This window comes from Phoca vitulina, unplaced genomic scaffold, assembly GCF_004348235.1.
Source record: "Phoca vitulina isolate PV1807 unplaced genomic scaffold, GSC_HSeal_1.0 scaffold36, whole genome shotgun sequence".
In the NCBI taxonomy this organism is placed as follows: domain Eukaryota; kingdom Metazoa; phylum Chordata; class Mammalia; order Carnivora; family Phocidae; genus Phoca; species Phoca vitulina.
This window is the reverse complement of record NW_022589739.1, coordinates 8,090,069-8,104,677: the sequence shown is the minus strand read 5'-3', so window position 1 is coordinate 8,104,677 and position 14,609 is coordinate 8,090,069. Positions and strand designations below refer to the sequence as shown.

Genomic DNA, 14,609 nt, shown 5'->3' with positions numbered 1-14,609 from the left:
TATTTTCCCACAACCCTGAGTACTGCTCCTCTGGAGTCAGAAGTTGGACTTCGCCATGTTGGAAACATCAAAATTGAGATAAACATTTCCGGAGAGTGTGTTATTCTGGGCTCAGCAAGATGTGCTGATGTCCTCGCACATCAGGGGCTGTATAAGGAAAGATGGATTGACGGGCCTGTGTGTGTGTATGTATGTGTATGTGTGTATGTGCTTTTCCTGACCTGAAACAGTCTTATGAGATTGGAAAAGTGCATTTCACTTTCCCTGCTCAGGGAGATAAGCGTTTTCAGCGGTCTTGTGTGAGAACCCAAATCAGGCATTATGGCCTTTCTTTCCTGCTTCCAGCTCTAATTCTTCTGTTCCTAGAATACATCCCACCAAAAAGCCTGTGACTAAAGGACTTTCTGTGTCAGTGAAATGCGAGAGACCAGCAGAGTGTGAACCCATTTAAAAATATATCTTGGATTTAGGCTGACCCTTGGGGTGGCTGCAAGGCCCAGGACAACCTCAGCCCCATGACCAACAGCAGACATCCCCACCCGTCATGTCTCCTGAGGTGGGTGCGGCCCTTAGCCAGAGATTTGCTTGCGGACTGACCTAAGTGCTCTTTCTCCTGGCACTGGCATGGCTGGAGCTCCAGGGCCACGGCTCCCTCAGCCCACCCACTGAGCTAAGTGTCTCCTGGCTCTGGGAGGCATCCTGAGCTCCGACTGTCGCATCCCATCCTCTTTCCTGTCAGTGTTTCTTGCCTTATCTTCTGAATATTAAAATAAACCCAAGAGATGTAAAAAAAAAAATGTATCTTGGATTTAACTTCTCAAGTCTGAAGAAGTGGAAGAGAACAATGGTGATATAGTTTTAACATTTATTGAGCCCTTACTACATTCCAGGCAGTGTTCCAAGAGTTTTCCATGAGGAACTCATTTAATCCTCACAACAACCCTATCCAGTCAGTTTATGTACCATATGAGGAAACTGAAGCACAGAGAGGTAAAGTGACTTGTGCAAGGTCACACACTATGATGTGGCAGAGCTGGGATATAAATCCAGGTACCACAGAGGACATAAGGGGAATCTTGGAGAAGATGAGCATTATGAAACATGCTCGTAGAGAAATCTTTCACTGAGATAAACAGAGAGAATGCATTCTTAGAAAAGTACATTAGGAATTCTGGGAGGCGGATACTGGATGACTGATGCTGCTCGAGTCGCCTCAGCTCCTCGTTGGAAGCCCTGAGTGAGGGTTTACCAAGCCTCTGGTACTTGCACCCACATCCCCTCAAACTCCAGCTTCGGTACCTGTGTGGTTGCTGAAGCCTGGCTTCCTCAAGCCAAGTCACCTGGACCTAACATCAGGATTCTGGGCACACGTTCTTGCTTCCGTTACCGTCTTGCCGTATCATCCACAGTTGTGTATGATGGACAGGTGCCAGGCACACGCACTGGCAGGCGTGCGCCAATGACCAGTTTGTGGTCACACAGCGAGCTGGCCACAAGGCTGCAGAGGGCTGAGCACAGTAGGCCCGGCCAGGGTTCACCACAAGCTCACATTCCAACTGCCACACTGTCCTGCCGGCCACGGTCACATCAGTCACACACGCTGGGCTCCGTCCTGCCTGTGGCATCAGTTCCGTTTCCTGCTCAGCAGCTGTTAATTGTTCTTCAACCACAAAGTTTGCATAATAAGGCAAAGCCAGCACCAAAGCTCAGATTTTTTTTAAAGATTTTATTTATTGGGGCGCCTGGGTGGCTCAGTCGGTTAAGCGTCTGCCTTCAGCTCAGGTCATGATCCCAGGGTCCTGGGATCAAGTCCCGAGTCGGGCTCCTTGCTCAGTGAGGAGCCTGCTTCTCTCTCTGCCTGCCACTCCCCTTCTTGTGCTCTCTCTCTCCCTGACAAATAAATAAATCCTTTAAAAATTTAAAAAAAAGACTTTATTTATTTATTTGACAGAGAGAGAGAGAGCACACAAGCAGGGGGGGAGCGGCAGAGGGAGAGGGAGAAGCAGACCCCCCACTGAGCAAGGAGCCTGATGTGGGGCTCGATCCCAGGACCCTGGGATCATGACCTGAGCTGAAGGCAGACGCTTAACCGACTGAGCCATCCAGGCGCCCCCAAAGCTCAGATCTGAGGTAGGTTTGTATTTCTCTTTGCACTGTGTAGGGAAAAGACAGAAAACTCCAAACTGTGCCTCAAAATTATCCCTTAATTATAGGATAAACTATAGGATCAGAGGATGGTCCAAGTCAGGATGTGTGGTAGCTCTTGGAACTACATGTGCTGAAACATTTCACAAGATTACAGTTTGGGGACTCCCTGCCCCCCTCATTCTTACAACTCCTTTTCCCTCCTGTCTCAGCAATATAGATCCAACCTAGCATGGTGTCTAGGCCATTACAATGAATGAATGAATGTACAGGGTGTGTGTGTGTGGGGGGGGTGTTTGGACATGATTCAGAGCACTGTTAATAGTTTGAAAAGACCCAAATCAAGGACTTCCCACCTAGACATTAGTCATTAGGCCAGGCAGAGAGAAGGAAAAGATCTAAACAGATACATTCTGAGGGCTGTACTCAACAACATGCAATCAATCAGTTGTCAAACCACAGCCCTGGTCCACAAATCTCACTGGTAACATTTCGCCTTGAATTGTGGCCATTTAAGCTCCAAAGCAGGGGGATGACGGAGACACGCGTCTATTCCACCTTACAACCACGAGGTGGCGCCTGTCCCAGGAATTGCAAAATGGCTTGTTCACAACTTGGGAGCTCTGGTCAGCCTGGCGGGAGACGAAATGTCAAGAGCTTGCTGGGTGGGTAGAGGAGCTTGCCAGGGCCAGTGCTACAGGGTAGGTTTGAGGAGTCCGTGCCCCGGGAGAGGCCTGGATTCATGACTGTAACGGTGAGCTCACCCTACCTAAAATAGCAACTCCCTCTCACCACCTACTCATCCTCTATCATTTTGCCCTTTACTTTCTTTAAACAGTTATCACGCTTGACTTTACAATTTCTGTTTACTTGCTTATTTTCTGTCTCCCTTCCTAAGAATCTAAACTGTACGAGAGCAAAGACTTTATTTTGCTCACTACAGCACCACCTGCTTCTACGGTCCCTGGCGCTTAGTAAGCCCTCAAGAAATATGTTGGATAAATGACTAAGTGAGCGAACACATATAGGGAACTAATAGTAACCAAGGTCTGTGGTTGCATTCCCCTAATGAGATACTCTGAAAACCAAACAGTGCTAAGTTATTGTCATTGTTTGCAGTAGGTGAATGTGTGTCCCTTTCACTCAGCTAACACAACCTGCCTGAGAATTAGAGTGGTTTCATTTTCTAAAGCTATTTCGATTCTACTGTGTTCTCTGGAAAGTGATCCCTGTTGAGTAGTTAGGTTTTTATGGCTGTCTATCACAGGAGCAGCCTTGCTGGGCCTCAGAGCCTTGAGGATGGTCTCCTGCAGGCTGATCAGGACTGCCTGAAGGGAGAAGGAAGAAGGGAACCACAAATACTCAGGAAACTCAAGCTGGGTTCACAGTCCCCTGGAGTAGAAGGAAGCTTCACCAAAACTTCTAATTTCCTATGGATGGGCCCCTCGTGGCTACGTCTAAGACCTGGATTCAAAGGACGGCTTGCCTAGCAAGAAGGCCATAGATAACAAACCTCCCTGAACTTGGTGAGGAACTGCTTTACTCTTCATCTAATCCATTTGCCTCCCAGATACTGGCTAAGAGTGATGAAGACTTGGGTACGGCTCTCAGGACCCATCCTGCTGTGAGAAAGGAAGCAGAGATGCTGAAAGCCCTAGTAAGGGGCATCCCTTCTGGACTGAGGAGAGGATCAGGATGGGCTTGGTGTGGGTGCCTGGGTTTCCCAGCGCACAGGCCCACCAGCTGCCGCAGCCTACGGCAGGCACCAGCCCTGGTGCTCTCCCCATAAAGATCTGCCCGAGGGCAAGTGAGTCCTTGCTTTGTGCTGTGCAGCCATGATCTCTCCCAAATTACCACATGACAATTTTAAAATCACCTGCAAACCTAAATCCAGTGAATGCCTACAGACAACACACTTAACAGCTCAGAGAATGATTCAGAGGAAGCAATTTTCCACAGTGAAGATAATCATCTGGTAGTGTGAAAAGGCAAACACTCTTTTATTAGCATTGGAAACTCAAGGGCAACGTTGCTAAATCCATAAATGCAGTACTTGAGTAAACGGCTCAAGAACAATATCCACAGCTGGAAAGAAGGACTTGTACAGATTCCAGTTCCACTCAGAGTCCTCCCGCAGAATGAGCTCCCTTGGAGGGCAGGGGAAACTCAGCTCCGACCTCTTCCTGTTTACTTAACAATCAGCTCCTCCAGTCCCGGTCCTGCGCCCACACAGGGAATCCCAGAATGCAGAGCTCCCTGGTCTTCTTGATGTACATACTTTGCCCAGGTGACCTCAACCTCATGTCTCATGTCTTTATTCTGTGACATTAAAATTCATATTCCAGTGCTGACCTCTTCTGGGACTTCATAAAATCAACTATCTATCTGAACTCTGAATTTGGATTCCTAAACAGGTACCTCATACTTGAAATGGCCCATCTCCTCCAGCTACCAGTTGCTCAGGCAACTAGGAGGCCCCCTTGGTGGTTGCCTTTCCCTTCCCCTCCATCCAATCCTCATGCAGGTTCTACACTCTGCCCCCAAACCGGTCCGGAAACTTTCTATTCTCTCATCTCCACTCCACACCCTTAACCCAGACCACCTCCTCTGCCACCTGGATGGCCGCTTGGTTGGTTGCAATCGTTGGCTAATGGCTCTCTGCCTCCATGGCTTTTTCTAAAATGTATTCATACAGGAACCAGAACTATCTTTTAACAACATAAATCAGAGCATCCCACTCCTCTGCCTCAACCCCTCTGAAAGCTTGACAACATATTTAGAATGAAACCCGAGGCTCTTGTTCTGGATTCCAAAGCCTGATGTGCTCTGGCCCCTGTCCAGTCCCCTGGCCTCATCTCATTCCACTGCCTTCTCACTGCACGGTGACCACACACAGGCTGGCTCCTGCCTGTCAGCCTCTGCACTTGGCCTCCCTCTACCTGGAGCGCTCTTCCCCCTGCCTGTCCCAAGACTGGTTCCTTCTGGCCGTTTTCAGGTTGCAATGTCATTTCCCCAGAGCGGCCCTCCACGATCCGCAATTCTCAAGTCGCGACGCGGTCCTCTGGCACATTAACCTACCGCGTAACACAAGGCTAGCTGATACTTTCCGTGGTGATTTATTTGCTCATTGGCCATCTCCTCCCTCTAAAATGTTAAGTTCCATGAGAGCAAGGACCCTGTCTGCCTTGTCACTGTGCATCCCTAGGGCCTACAACAGTGCCCGGCACAGAGGAGACGTTCAAGAAATCTTTATTGGTTTAGTAGGTAGCAAGAGTAGCTACAGGCAGCCAGTCTCCCACAGTGTCTCAGGGTGGTTGGCGGGGACAGAGAGGGGGCTTGGGGGGGCCACAGCTGCTCATGCTTGTACCAGGAGCACAGCTCTGGCGTGCGGGCCTGCTCCTGGAGGGGGCCTCACAGAGACCAGGTTCCTGCGGCCTCCTTCCAGCCCCCAACACATTTCCATCCCTGGCCTTCCCGTGACACCCACAATGCAGAACCACACCGCCATGAACACCAAGTTACCAACGTGCTTGGGCAGGATGGCACATTCCGCTCACCCCACCCCCACATCGGGCCGGTCACTGACTCGGGTCGTATTACCTTTGAATTTTCATTTTGTGGTTAGACTCAGAAATGTAGGCAAAGTTCTGAGATGACAAATTCCAAGTGCTTATTTTGATGATTAGTTTTAAAAATGACGATGTTTCCATTTTTGAAAAGAAATTTGGAAATGGGTATTTAGGACCCATCCAAATAAAGAAGAAAAGTTTGATTAGGTTTTGTTTTGTTTTTTTTTTAAATCAGTGAGATGGATAGGTTAAAAAAAAAAAACAACTGAGGTGAAAAGTGTGCTCAACAATAATGAAAATAGTCTTTGTTTTCTTTAGAAATATTTGTCAACCATTTTTTAAGTACTTTGGTGTAGAGAGTTGTGTGTCCAGAGTTAGTTTGTTACTGAAGTAACAGAACACAGTGTCGCCAGCCTGTTCAGGGAAATGGCAGCTTGTTTGATAGGGTTCTTTTTTATTCACTGTAATGAGACTTTTGCCTGTGAATTTAAATTTGTAAAAATTAAATAATATTGAAAATTCCCGATTCTGCGGGAGAAAATGACTGTGAAGCCCCACTGTGCTGACCAAAAGGTGATTCCGCAGTACCTGGAGAGCGGGATTTGTGTAGCTGCTTCTGGCGGTGGTGTGATGATTAAGAGAACAAGCCCACCCGCGATGGTGCTGCTCGTGTCCTCAGAGCTGAGTCAGCATCTGACCTTGGACGTGGGCAAGGAAAGTAAACCTGCCAGTCTGGCCTGTGCCGGGTCCCACCTGGCCCCCGGACACCTGTGGAGGCAAGCCCACTGGACTCAGGTTTGTGAGTCAGTACTTTTCCTAACAGTAGATGATTCTCATCCAAGGAGATCACATCTGCCCTGAACTCTCCAGGCCCTAACAGCAGTGCCCGGTAGGGTGTCAGAAGGACAGCTGAAGGCGCTAAAACCAGCACAGTGCATAAGCCGCCGAGCAGACGCTCGTCACAAGGAAGGCCGTCCCTGGAGCTACATGATTATGTCTGTGGACATGCTTAGTTTTTATCTTTTTATTTCTAATTCTTTCTGCTTTAAGTACTTTCTTAAGTGATCACTGCTTAGAACCCAAGCTCCTGGCATGGTCACGCAGCAGGACTTAGGTCACACAGGCTGGAGAAGGCCATGGGGAAACGGAGTCCTCCCAGGTCTCAGGTGGGTGCCTGGCGCCTGGAGGACTCTCCCTCCTTCCCTCCCTCCCTTCCCCCTTTCCTGCTCTGCCTGGTCACAGCCTGGGTGCAGAGGGCTCCCTTAGGGAGGGCTGGGCAGGAAGAAGCTGAAGTTTCAGCCAAGGCAGCCCCTTCTGTGGCCTCCTCCCCACCGCGGCCCCCTTGAGGAGGAGCGAGAACCAGGAAGGACAGGTGAGTCTCGCCTGAGCTGACTAGAGTCCCGCTCAGCCAGCCCTTGATGTATCCGAGACGTCTGCCCACAGCAGTGAGACTCGGGGGGCTCCCTGCCATTCTATTCTCAGTCCACATCCACAATGCTGGGAAAGAAAAACCAGGTTCAACTTACCAAAATATCTGTATTATCTATAAAAATTGAGCTCTAATGAGTCACTGCTACGGGAGGCCGCGATAGCCAACTGCGTTGGCTGCAGAGGCAGACGGCTGCGTCCCAGAGCCCACAGGCAGAGTGGCACCGAGGGGCTCGTGGGCGGGCTCACTTGTAAGGCCTCAGGAACCTGGACACTTTGGAACGGAGCAATCGGATGAAGGATCTTGGAAACATCTCCCGGGATTCCTGGGCTGTGTACTTGAAATAGTTCTGGGGGTGGGCCAGGACGTCAAACAGAGCCTTGATCAGTTTCTTATCCTAAAAAGAACGTGAGTTTTGTTACTGGGCCAAAATACTTAAACATTCCAACATTTTGCCACTGGAACTATAATGGACCCAGTTTGGGGTCCTGGGTTGGACAGTAGGTTGAGTAGCTGAGAAACACTTTGTGAAAATTGTTTCCTCTGATTTTTATCTTTTCTCCAGTTTTTATTTTCCCTAATTATCTACAGAAAAATGCATTATTTTTATAAAGGAAAAGTGAATATATAAAAAAACAGTTTTCTTTTTCTAAACCAGATGAGATACAATACTGGAATCTGGGGAGTATTTATAGGGTTAGGGATGTGGCAAGTGTCTGGTGATTACTTACAAGTATCTAAAATTGGGTGAACTTTAGGCCTGAAGGATAAACAAGGAGCCAAAGATCTTCAACTATTTGGAGAGTGAACATAGAAACACGATCTGCCACTGGCTTGGATTCATGATAAGCAAGTTTCCCACTCTTCCTTCACACATTTCCAAATGTAAAAAAATACAACTTCACTTGGCAACACTGAAGACAGCCACCTGAATTTTTTTTTTTTTTAATTAAGTCTGGTGAAGATATTAAACTGACCTCAGCCCAGAGCAGGCCCAGTGTCTGACAGGTGGCAACATGGAGCAAGAGGAAAAGCTTCCTTCAGTGGAGCCGGGAGCTCCGTGGTGACGGGTGACGGGTGACTGTGGTGTCCTCCTTGGCTAGGTACTCACCTTCAGTATTTCCTGATGATTCTCAGAGGCATAGAGCCTGCCATCTCGAACTATGTCTTCAATGAGTTCCTGGTAGTCCTCTGTTGGAATAAAGGACATAATTGACATTCAGAGGTTTTTGCTCTTTCCAAATAAGCTTCTGAGGAATGCCCCTTCTGTAGCTGCTATCAGAACAATGACCACTGTGATACTGAGAAGGCTAGCAGAAGAGAACTTCCACAGACGCCCACCACCACATCCTCTCACCTACCAGCCTCTGCACCCGTCTCTTCTGTTCCATCTTCCCTCAGATGAACCCTCTGTGCATCCGGTCAAGGCCCTTCCTCCACTCTGTCCACTGGCTCCAACTTCTCACCAAGGCAGGGGCATTGTTCCAGTAATTCTGCCCTTTCTTTCTTACACGATGATATTTTCTCTCCCTATTGGGCCTTCCCATCAGCATGGAAACGTGCCATTATATCTCCGATCCAGAAAAAGTCCCTCTCTTGACCTCATTTCTCCCTCCAGCTCCCATTCTACATTTCTGCCCCCTTTATTGCAAAACTCCTCAAAAGAATTGTCAACACTCCCTGTCTCTGGTCATTCCTCCTCCTGGATCCACTTCCTCACTCAGCTTCCAGGATACGACACTCTGGTTTTCCTCCCCCTCCACTGGTCACTCCGTCTGAGGCTCCTTTGCTTTTCTTCCTCCTCTCCCTGACCTCTTACTGTAGGAGGGACCCAGGGCTCAGTGCTTGGGTCTCATCTCTTCCATCTATGCTCACTCCTTGCTGAGCTCATCCAAGCTCATGGCTTTTCTCTCCTCTACTTTTCTCTCTTCTATCCTCCTCCCTTTCTTCTCTTTGCCCTCATATTGTGCAAAACAATTGAACTTCTTACCCACCAAGCAAGACTCTTTTTACTTTTTTTTTTGGATGGGGGTGGGGAGAATTTGGCTGGTTGGAGAGGGAAAAAGCCATATTCATTTTCTTATCAATAATTTTTGGTCCTGACATACACATTAATGCAATGCACTTCACGTAAGCTGTCTCTGAATCTAAATCCCCACCTTTCAAGTCTAGCCTATTTCCTACAGTCATAATTCAAACCAAGCATAGGCAAAACACAATCTGTTCCAAACTCCAGGCTGAAAAGAATGTTTCTTTGTATGCATATCATGTGCAACAAAACCAAACAAATCATAAGAACATCATTGGAATTGTGTGGGAAGAGTTCTTGAAGAAGTTTCTCCTAGTCAAGTGATGGTAAATGGAAATTCACTAGCTATTTATTAACTATCGTATAGTTCTCATAATTACTTTTTTTTTTAATCTATGGCATTGTTATCTTTATTTTATTTATTTTTTATTATTATGTTATGTTAGTCACCTTACAGTACATCATTAGTTTTTGATGTAGTGTTCCATGATTCATTGTTTGCGTATAACACCCAGTGCTCCATGCAGAACATGCCCTCTTTAATACCCATCACCAGGCTGACCCATCCTCCCACCCAGTTCTCATAATTACTAATTGAATACATGTACAACTCCACTGGTACTCTATTCATGTGGTATCTTCCTTCTTATTCTTTTATTTTAATATAAAATATGAGTAAAGGTATTTGTTGTTTATCTCAAATTCCTCTCCTGCAGAGTGTCTTCCTCAGAAAACTAGCTCCTTTGGCTGACGGGTGTTCACCACTAGGAACACCAGTTGCTGTGCTGTGTTCTGGCTAAGAACGGAAGAGCTGTCTGCCGCTACACCAAATGCTTCCAGATTGCGGCCAAAAAAAATCTTAAAACGATTCTCTCCACTATTAAGAACTATTGTGTTTTGTCACTTGCTACAACTGTCATGAGAAAAGCAGTCAGGTGTTGTAGGTAAGAACTCGGGCCCCGGAGTGCCGAAGACCTCTGCAATGCTGTCCTCCTGTGACCTCAGGCCAGTGGTCTAAGTTAATCTCTAAGCCTGAGTGGTCTTGCCTGCAGAACCAGCAAAGAATCGTGTCTACTTCATGGGCAACTGTGAGGAATGTGCCATGTCAGGGGCACTTAGCACATGCCTGGTACTCAGTACACATACTCAGTACAGGTCAGCCATGACTGCAACTCTCCCCGTCCTGCAGGGGTCAGTGAGCCGGTCTGCAGCAGCCTCACCTGCCCCCCCTTTTTAAAGATTTATTTATTTATTTATTTGATAGAGAGAGAGCACAAGCAGGAGTGGGGGGGGGGCGGGAAGGGGCTGAGGGAGAGGGAGAGAGAGAATCCTCAGACTCCCCGCTGAGCACGGAGCCCAACATGGGGCCCAACCCCAGGACCCTGAGATCATGACCTGAGCCAAAATCAAGAGTCAGCCGCTTAACTGACTGAGCCACCCAGGTGCCCCAGCACCTGCCCCTTCTAAACGTGATTTCTAGTCTCCTGGGCTTGGAAACCAGGTATCAAACTTGTTTAAAATACATGTTTAAAAACAAAGATTGAGGGGGCACCTGGGTGGCTCAGCCAGTTAAGCATCTGCCTTCAGCTCAGGTCATGGTCCCAGGGTCCTGGGATCGAGCCCCACATCGGGCTCCCTGCTCAGCGGGAAGCCTGCTTCTCCCTCTCCCACTCCCCCTGCTTGTGTTCCCTCTCTCGCTGTGTCTCTCTCTGTCAAATAAATAAAAAGATTGAATAAGCTCTGAGTAGAGACCTGCAACAGTTTTCAACTATTTTCTTCTGTGACATGTGTAAGACACATTCTCATGGGCCTAACCAGAGTTATGTGTAATTTCCCTGGCTCAAGCTACAACTCTTTATTTGAGAAAATGAAAGAAAATCAAGATGTTTTTGTGTGCCACAAAGGCAGAGTTGAGAAGAGCCAGGCTAAAACATGTGCGCTTTAGTGATATTTATCCTGGAGTCTCCGTGTCTTTTTTGGTTCCCTCACTGATCCCAGATAGGGGAGGCTGTTGGTTGTCCTGCTCTCGGGCAGATGCGGTGCTCTGTCTCCCTCAGCAGAGCCACGTGGGACGCACTGGTGTCTACCTAGGAGTCTGATCCTATGAGCCCTTGTCTTGGGGGTTTGACATGGTTTCAGGCACAGAGATGATAATCCTGGCTTTTGTTACAGGTTAGAAATAAACTATGTGAACTGCTTTTATAAAATCCATAGAATATTAATCTTTCTAAAACACCTACTTTGGGCACTTGTCTGCCTAAAAACCTTGCACAGTTCAATGGCTCCCTGTGAGATTAGGAACACCCTTCTGAGTCTGGCACTCAAGCCTCTTCACCACCTCCACACCCTTCTAATCTCATCTCTCACTGCTAAGCCCCATGCACCCTACCAACTGACCCAATCAGGCTGTTAATCAGTCCCCACAACACGTCAGGTGCTCTATCCTGTGGCCTATATCATTCTCTCTTCCTAATGTTCTTCTTCCCATTATAAAACAAAACAAACAACAACAACAAACAACTCATGTTCTTTGAAGACACAAATCTCTTGAGATTTTGCTGTATTCTTTCCAAAAACCCATGCAAAATGAACTGGTGCCCATTCTTCTACCGTCACACAAAGCTATGTACCTGCCACATTACAGCATCTATGAGCTGTGTTTCATCACTAACCATGTGGTCTCTAGCAGCTTGCCCAATGCCTGGCCCAGGAGCTGCTCACTAAGTATTTGTTGGGGTACATGGATGAATGAATAAGTTCATGAATGAACAGATGACTTGTCCCCCACTGGATTATGAGGTCTTGCAGGACAAGGTCCAGTTCATTTTGTATTCCAAGTAAATGTTTGTCAACCAAGTTCCAGACCTGGGTAGGGCCCCAGGACTCACATGGACCACCCCTTTACTTAAAAAGAAGTAAATGAAACCAGAGAAGTCATCTGATTTGCCCAAAATCACACAGCAAATTAGTAGCAGAGACAGGGCCAGAACTTGAGTCTTTCGCCTCCCTTCTCAGGATTCCATTTAATAAAAGCCACAGTCATAATTAGCTAGTATTTACTGAGCATTTACTATGTGCTAGGCACTGCACCAAGTCCTTTATGGACTATCGCATTGAACTCTCACGTTAGGTCTAATGATTATCCTCATTTACACATTAAGAAAATGAGGCTTAGATGGTGCAGCCACTCTGGAAAACAGCATGGAGTTTCCTGAAAAAGTTGAAAATAGAGCTACCCTACAACCCAGCAACTGCACTACTGGGTATTTAGCCCAAAGATACAAATGTAGTGATCCGAAGGGGCACCTGTACCCCAATGTTTATAGCAGCAATGTCCACAGTAGCCAAGCTATGGAAAGAGCCCAGATGTCCATCGACAGATGAATGGATAAAGAAGATGTAGTATATATACAATGGAATATTATGCATCCATCAAAAAAAAAAAGAAATCTTGCCATTTTCAACAACATGGATGGAACTGGAGTGTATTATGCTAAGCGAAATAAATCAATCAGAGAAAGACAATTATCATATGATCTCACTCATATGTGGAATTTAAGAAAAAAACAGAGGATCACAGGGGAAGAGAGGGGAAAATAAAACAAGACGAAATCAGAGAGGGAGACAAACCATAAGAGACTCTTAATCATAGGAAACAAACTGAGGGTTGCTGGAGGGGAGGGGGTTAGGGGGATGGGGTAACTGGGTGATGGGCATTAAGGAGGGTACATGATATAATGAGCACTGGGTATTATATAACACTGATGAATCACAGACCTGTACCTCTGAAACTAATAATACACTATATGTTAATTGAATTTAAATTTTTCAAAAAATGTCAAAAAGAAAGAAAGAAAGAAAGAAAGAAAGAAAGAAAGAAAGAAAGAAAGAAAGAAAAAGAAAATGAGGCTTAGAGATGGTAAGTAACTTACACAAAGTCACCAAAAGATTAGGCCAGGGCTGGCCCATGTTCTTACCCACCAAGCTATGCTCACTTTTACTTATTTTCTGAAAGATCTTTTCATTCCTATAGCCAGTGTTCCCAAATGCCGGTTTAAAATTTGGCACCTGTGAGTCAGCAATGTCCTTTCTCCCTATCCCACCTGCCTTTCTGAGCATGTGTACTTGTCAGCAATCCACCAGCTGGCCCAGAGGTTGGTTCAATTGAAAGCAGAGAAGCTCCCTGCATGGGATGCAGCCTGAGCCTCACAGTGCTTACCATCGTATGTCACGTAAGGGACCTGGAAGCCTCTGGCACTGTTCCCTTCGTTGGACTTGAACTGAATCCACAGCCTCTTTGATCTGGAGGTGAAGGCGATGGGCCGTTCATAGGTCTGGCAGGTTTCATATGTTGTCACAGAATTGGATGAAGCTGCCAAGGGAAGTTGGAGGAGGGTGGGCTTCAAGACTCATCCTGAGCAGGCAGACAACAACACTCATCTTTTCAAATACACCATACACAAGTTATGCTCAAGAGCTCTTCAGGCCCAGCTTTGTCATCACAGGGGCCAAAGCCCTGGAAATTGAGAGGACTGGCTGGTGATTGCAGGCCCCCAGGGCAGGCTCACTGAAAGGCCCAGGGCTAGAGAAACAGCAGGCCCCAGTGCTCCAGAGCTACCTGCTGCCATCCAGTAAGAATCACCACCAATCCCTGATGGCTTCCTAAGACCAGGTGGGGCCCGGTGGGATGCGCTTTATGGACCTTATCTCACTTAACCCTCTGAAAACCAGAGAAGTTTGTGCAGCTGACTTCAGACACTGTAACCACTAATCAGAGTGGCAAACACATCGTGGCTCCGTGTGTCATTATTACTCTCAGTGCTTTAGGAATATAAACTCGTTTATTCCTCATGATGACTCCATGAGGCAGCAACTATTATTATCCCCATTTTAACAGACAAGGAAACTGAGTGACAGAAAGATCCAGAATGTATGTCCAAGACCACAGAACTAACAAGAGGTGAAGCTGGGTTCAGACCCAGGCAGTCTGGCTGCTGGGCCCACTCACTACACTGCCTGGAGGTTGTGCTGAAGACAGTGTCTCTCAATGGACCCCGGGTCATGCGCCAAGATGGGAGGAGGGTCCCTCCTGGCTGGACTATGACCTTAGCCTGGGTCAGTCCCCAAGCCCGAGTGGCTTCCCATGGTGAAGCAAGTGTGTGGGGCAGCCCTCCATGAGCTTCACTGGCTCCCCGTGATGTTGTGGAAGAGGGTCCCCGGTGAGCCCAGAGGGAAAGACTGGCCTGCAGAATCGCTACCTCTGGGGTTCAGCGAGAGGCCTCAAGGTGGGTCTTTGTCTAAATTTTGTTTCTTGGCAAATGCTATAAACTCATGTCCCATCTCTGTTCTAATATGGAGGTGACACCCTAGGCTTGCTGCCCACATTTAAAGCTGGGAAGCAGGCCAGCAGGCTTCCCCACCAGCCTTAGAAGGGGGA

The 14,609-nt window shown here is 47.3% G+C and overlaps 1 protein-coding gene across 2 annotated transcripts in view; it reads right to left on the bottom strand.

The window, feature by feature from the left end:
* Positions 1-7,230: 7,230 nt before the first annotated feature.
* The window catches only part of SCUBE2 (signal peptide, CUB domain and EGF like domain containing 2), a 64,865-nt gene continuing 57,486 nt past the window's right edge, over positions 7,231-14,609 (bottom strand). For both annotated transcript variants that reach the window (XM_032427331.1, XM_032427332.1), the window contains 3 exons: positions 13,392-13,544; positions 8,255-8,334; positions 7,231-7,540 (listed from right to left, as the gene is read on the bottom strand). In XM_032427331.1, coding sequence (XP_032283222.1) covers positions 7,388-7,540; positions 8,255-8,334; positions 13,392-13,544 — 386 coding nt within the window. In that variant the 3' untranslated portion in view covers positions 7,231-7,387. The remainder of the gene's footprint in view (positions 7,541-8,254; positions 8,335-13,391; positions 13,545-14,609) is intronic.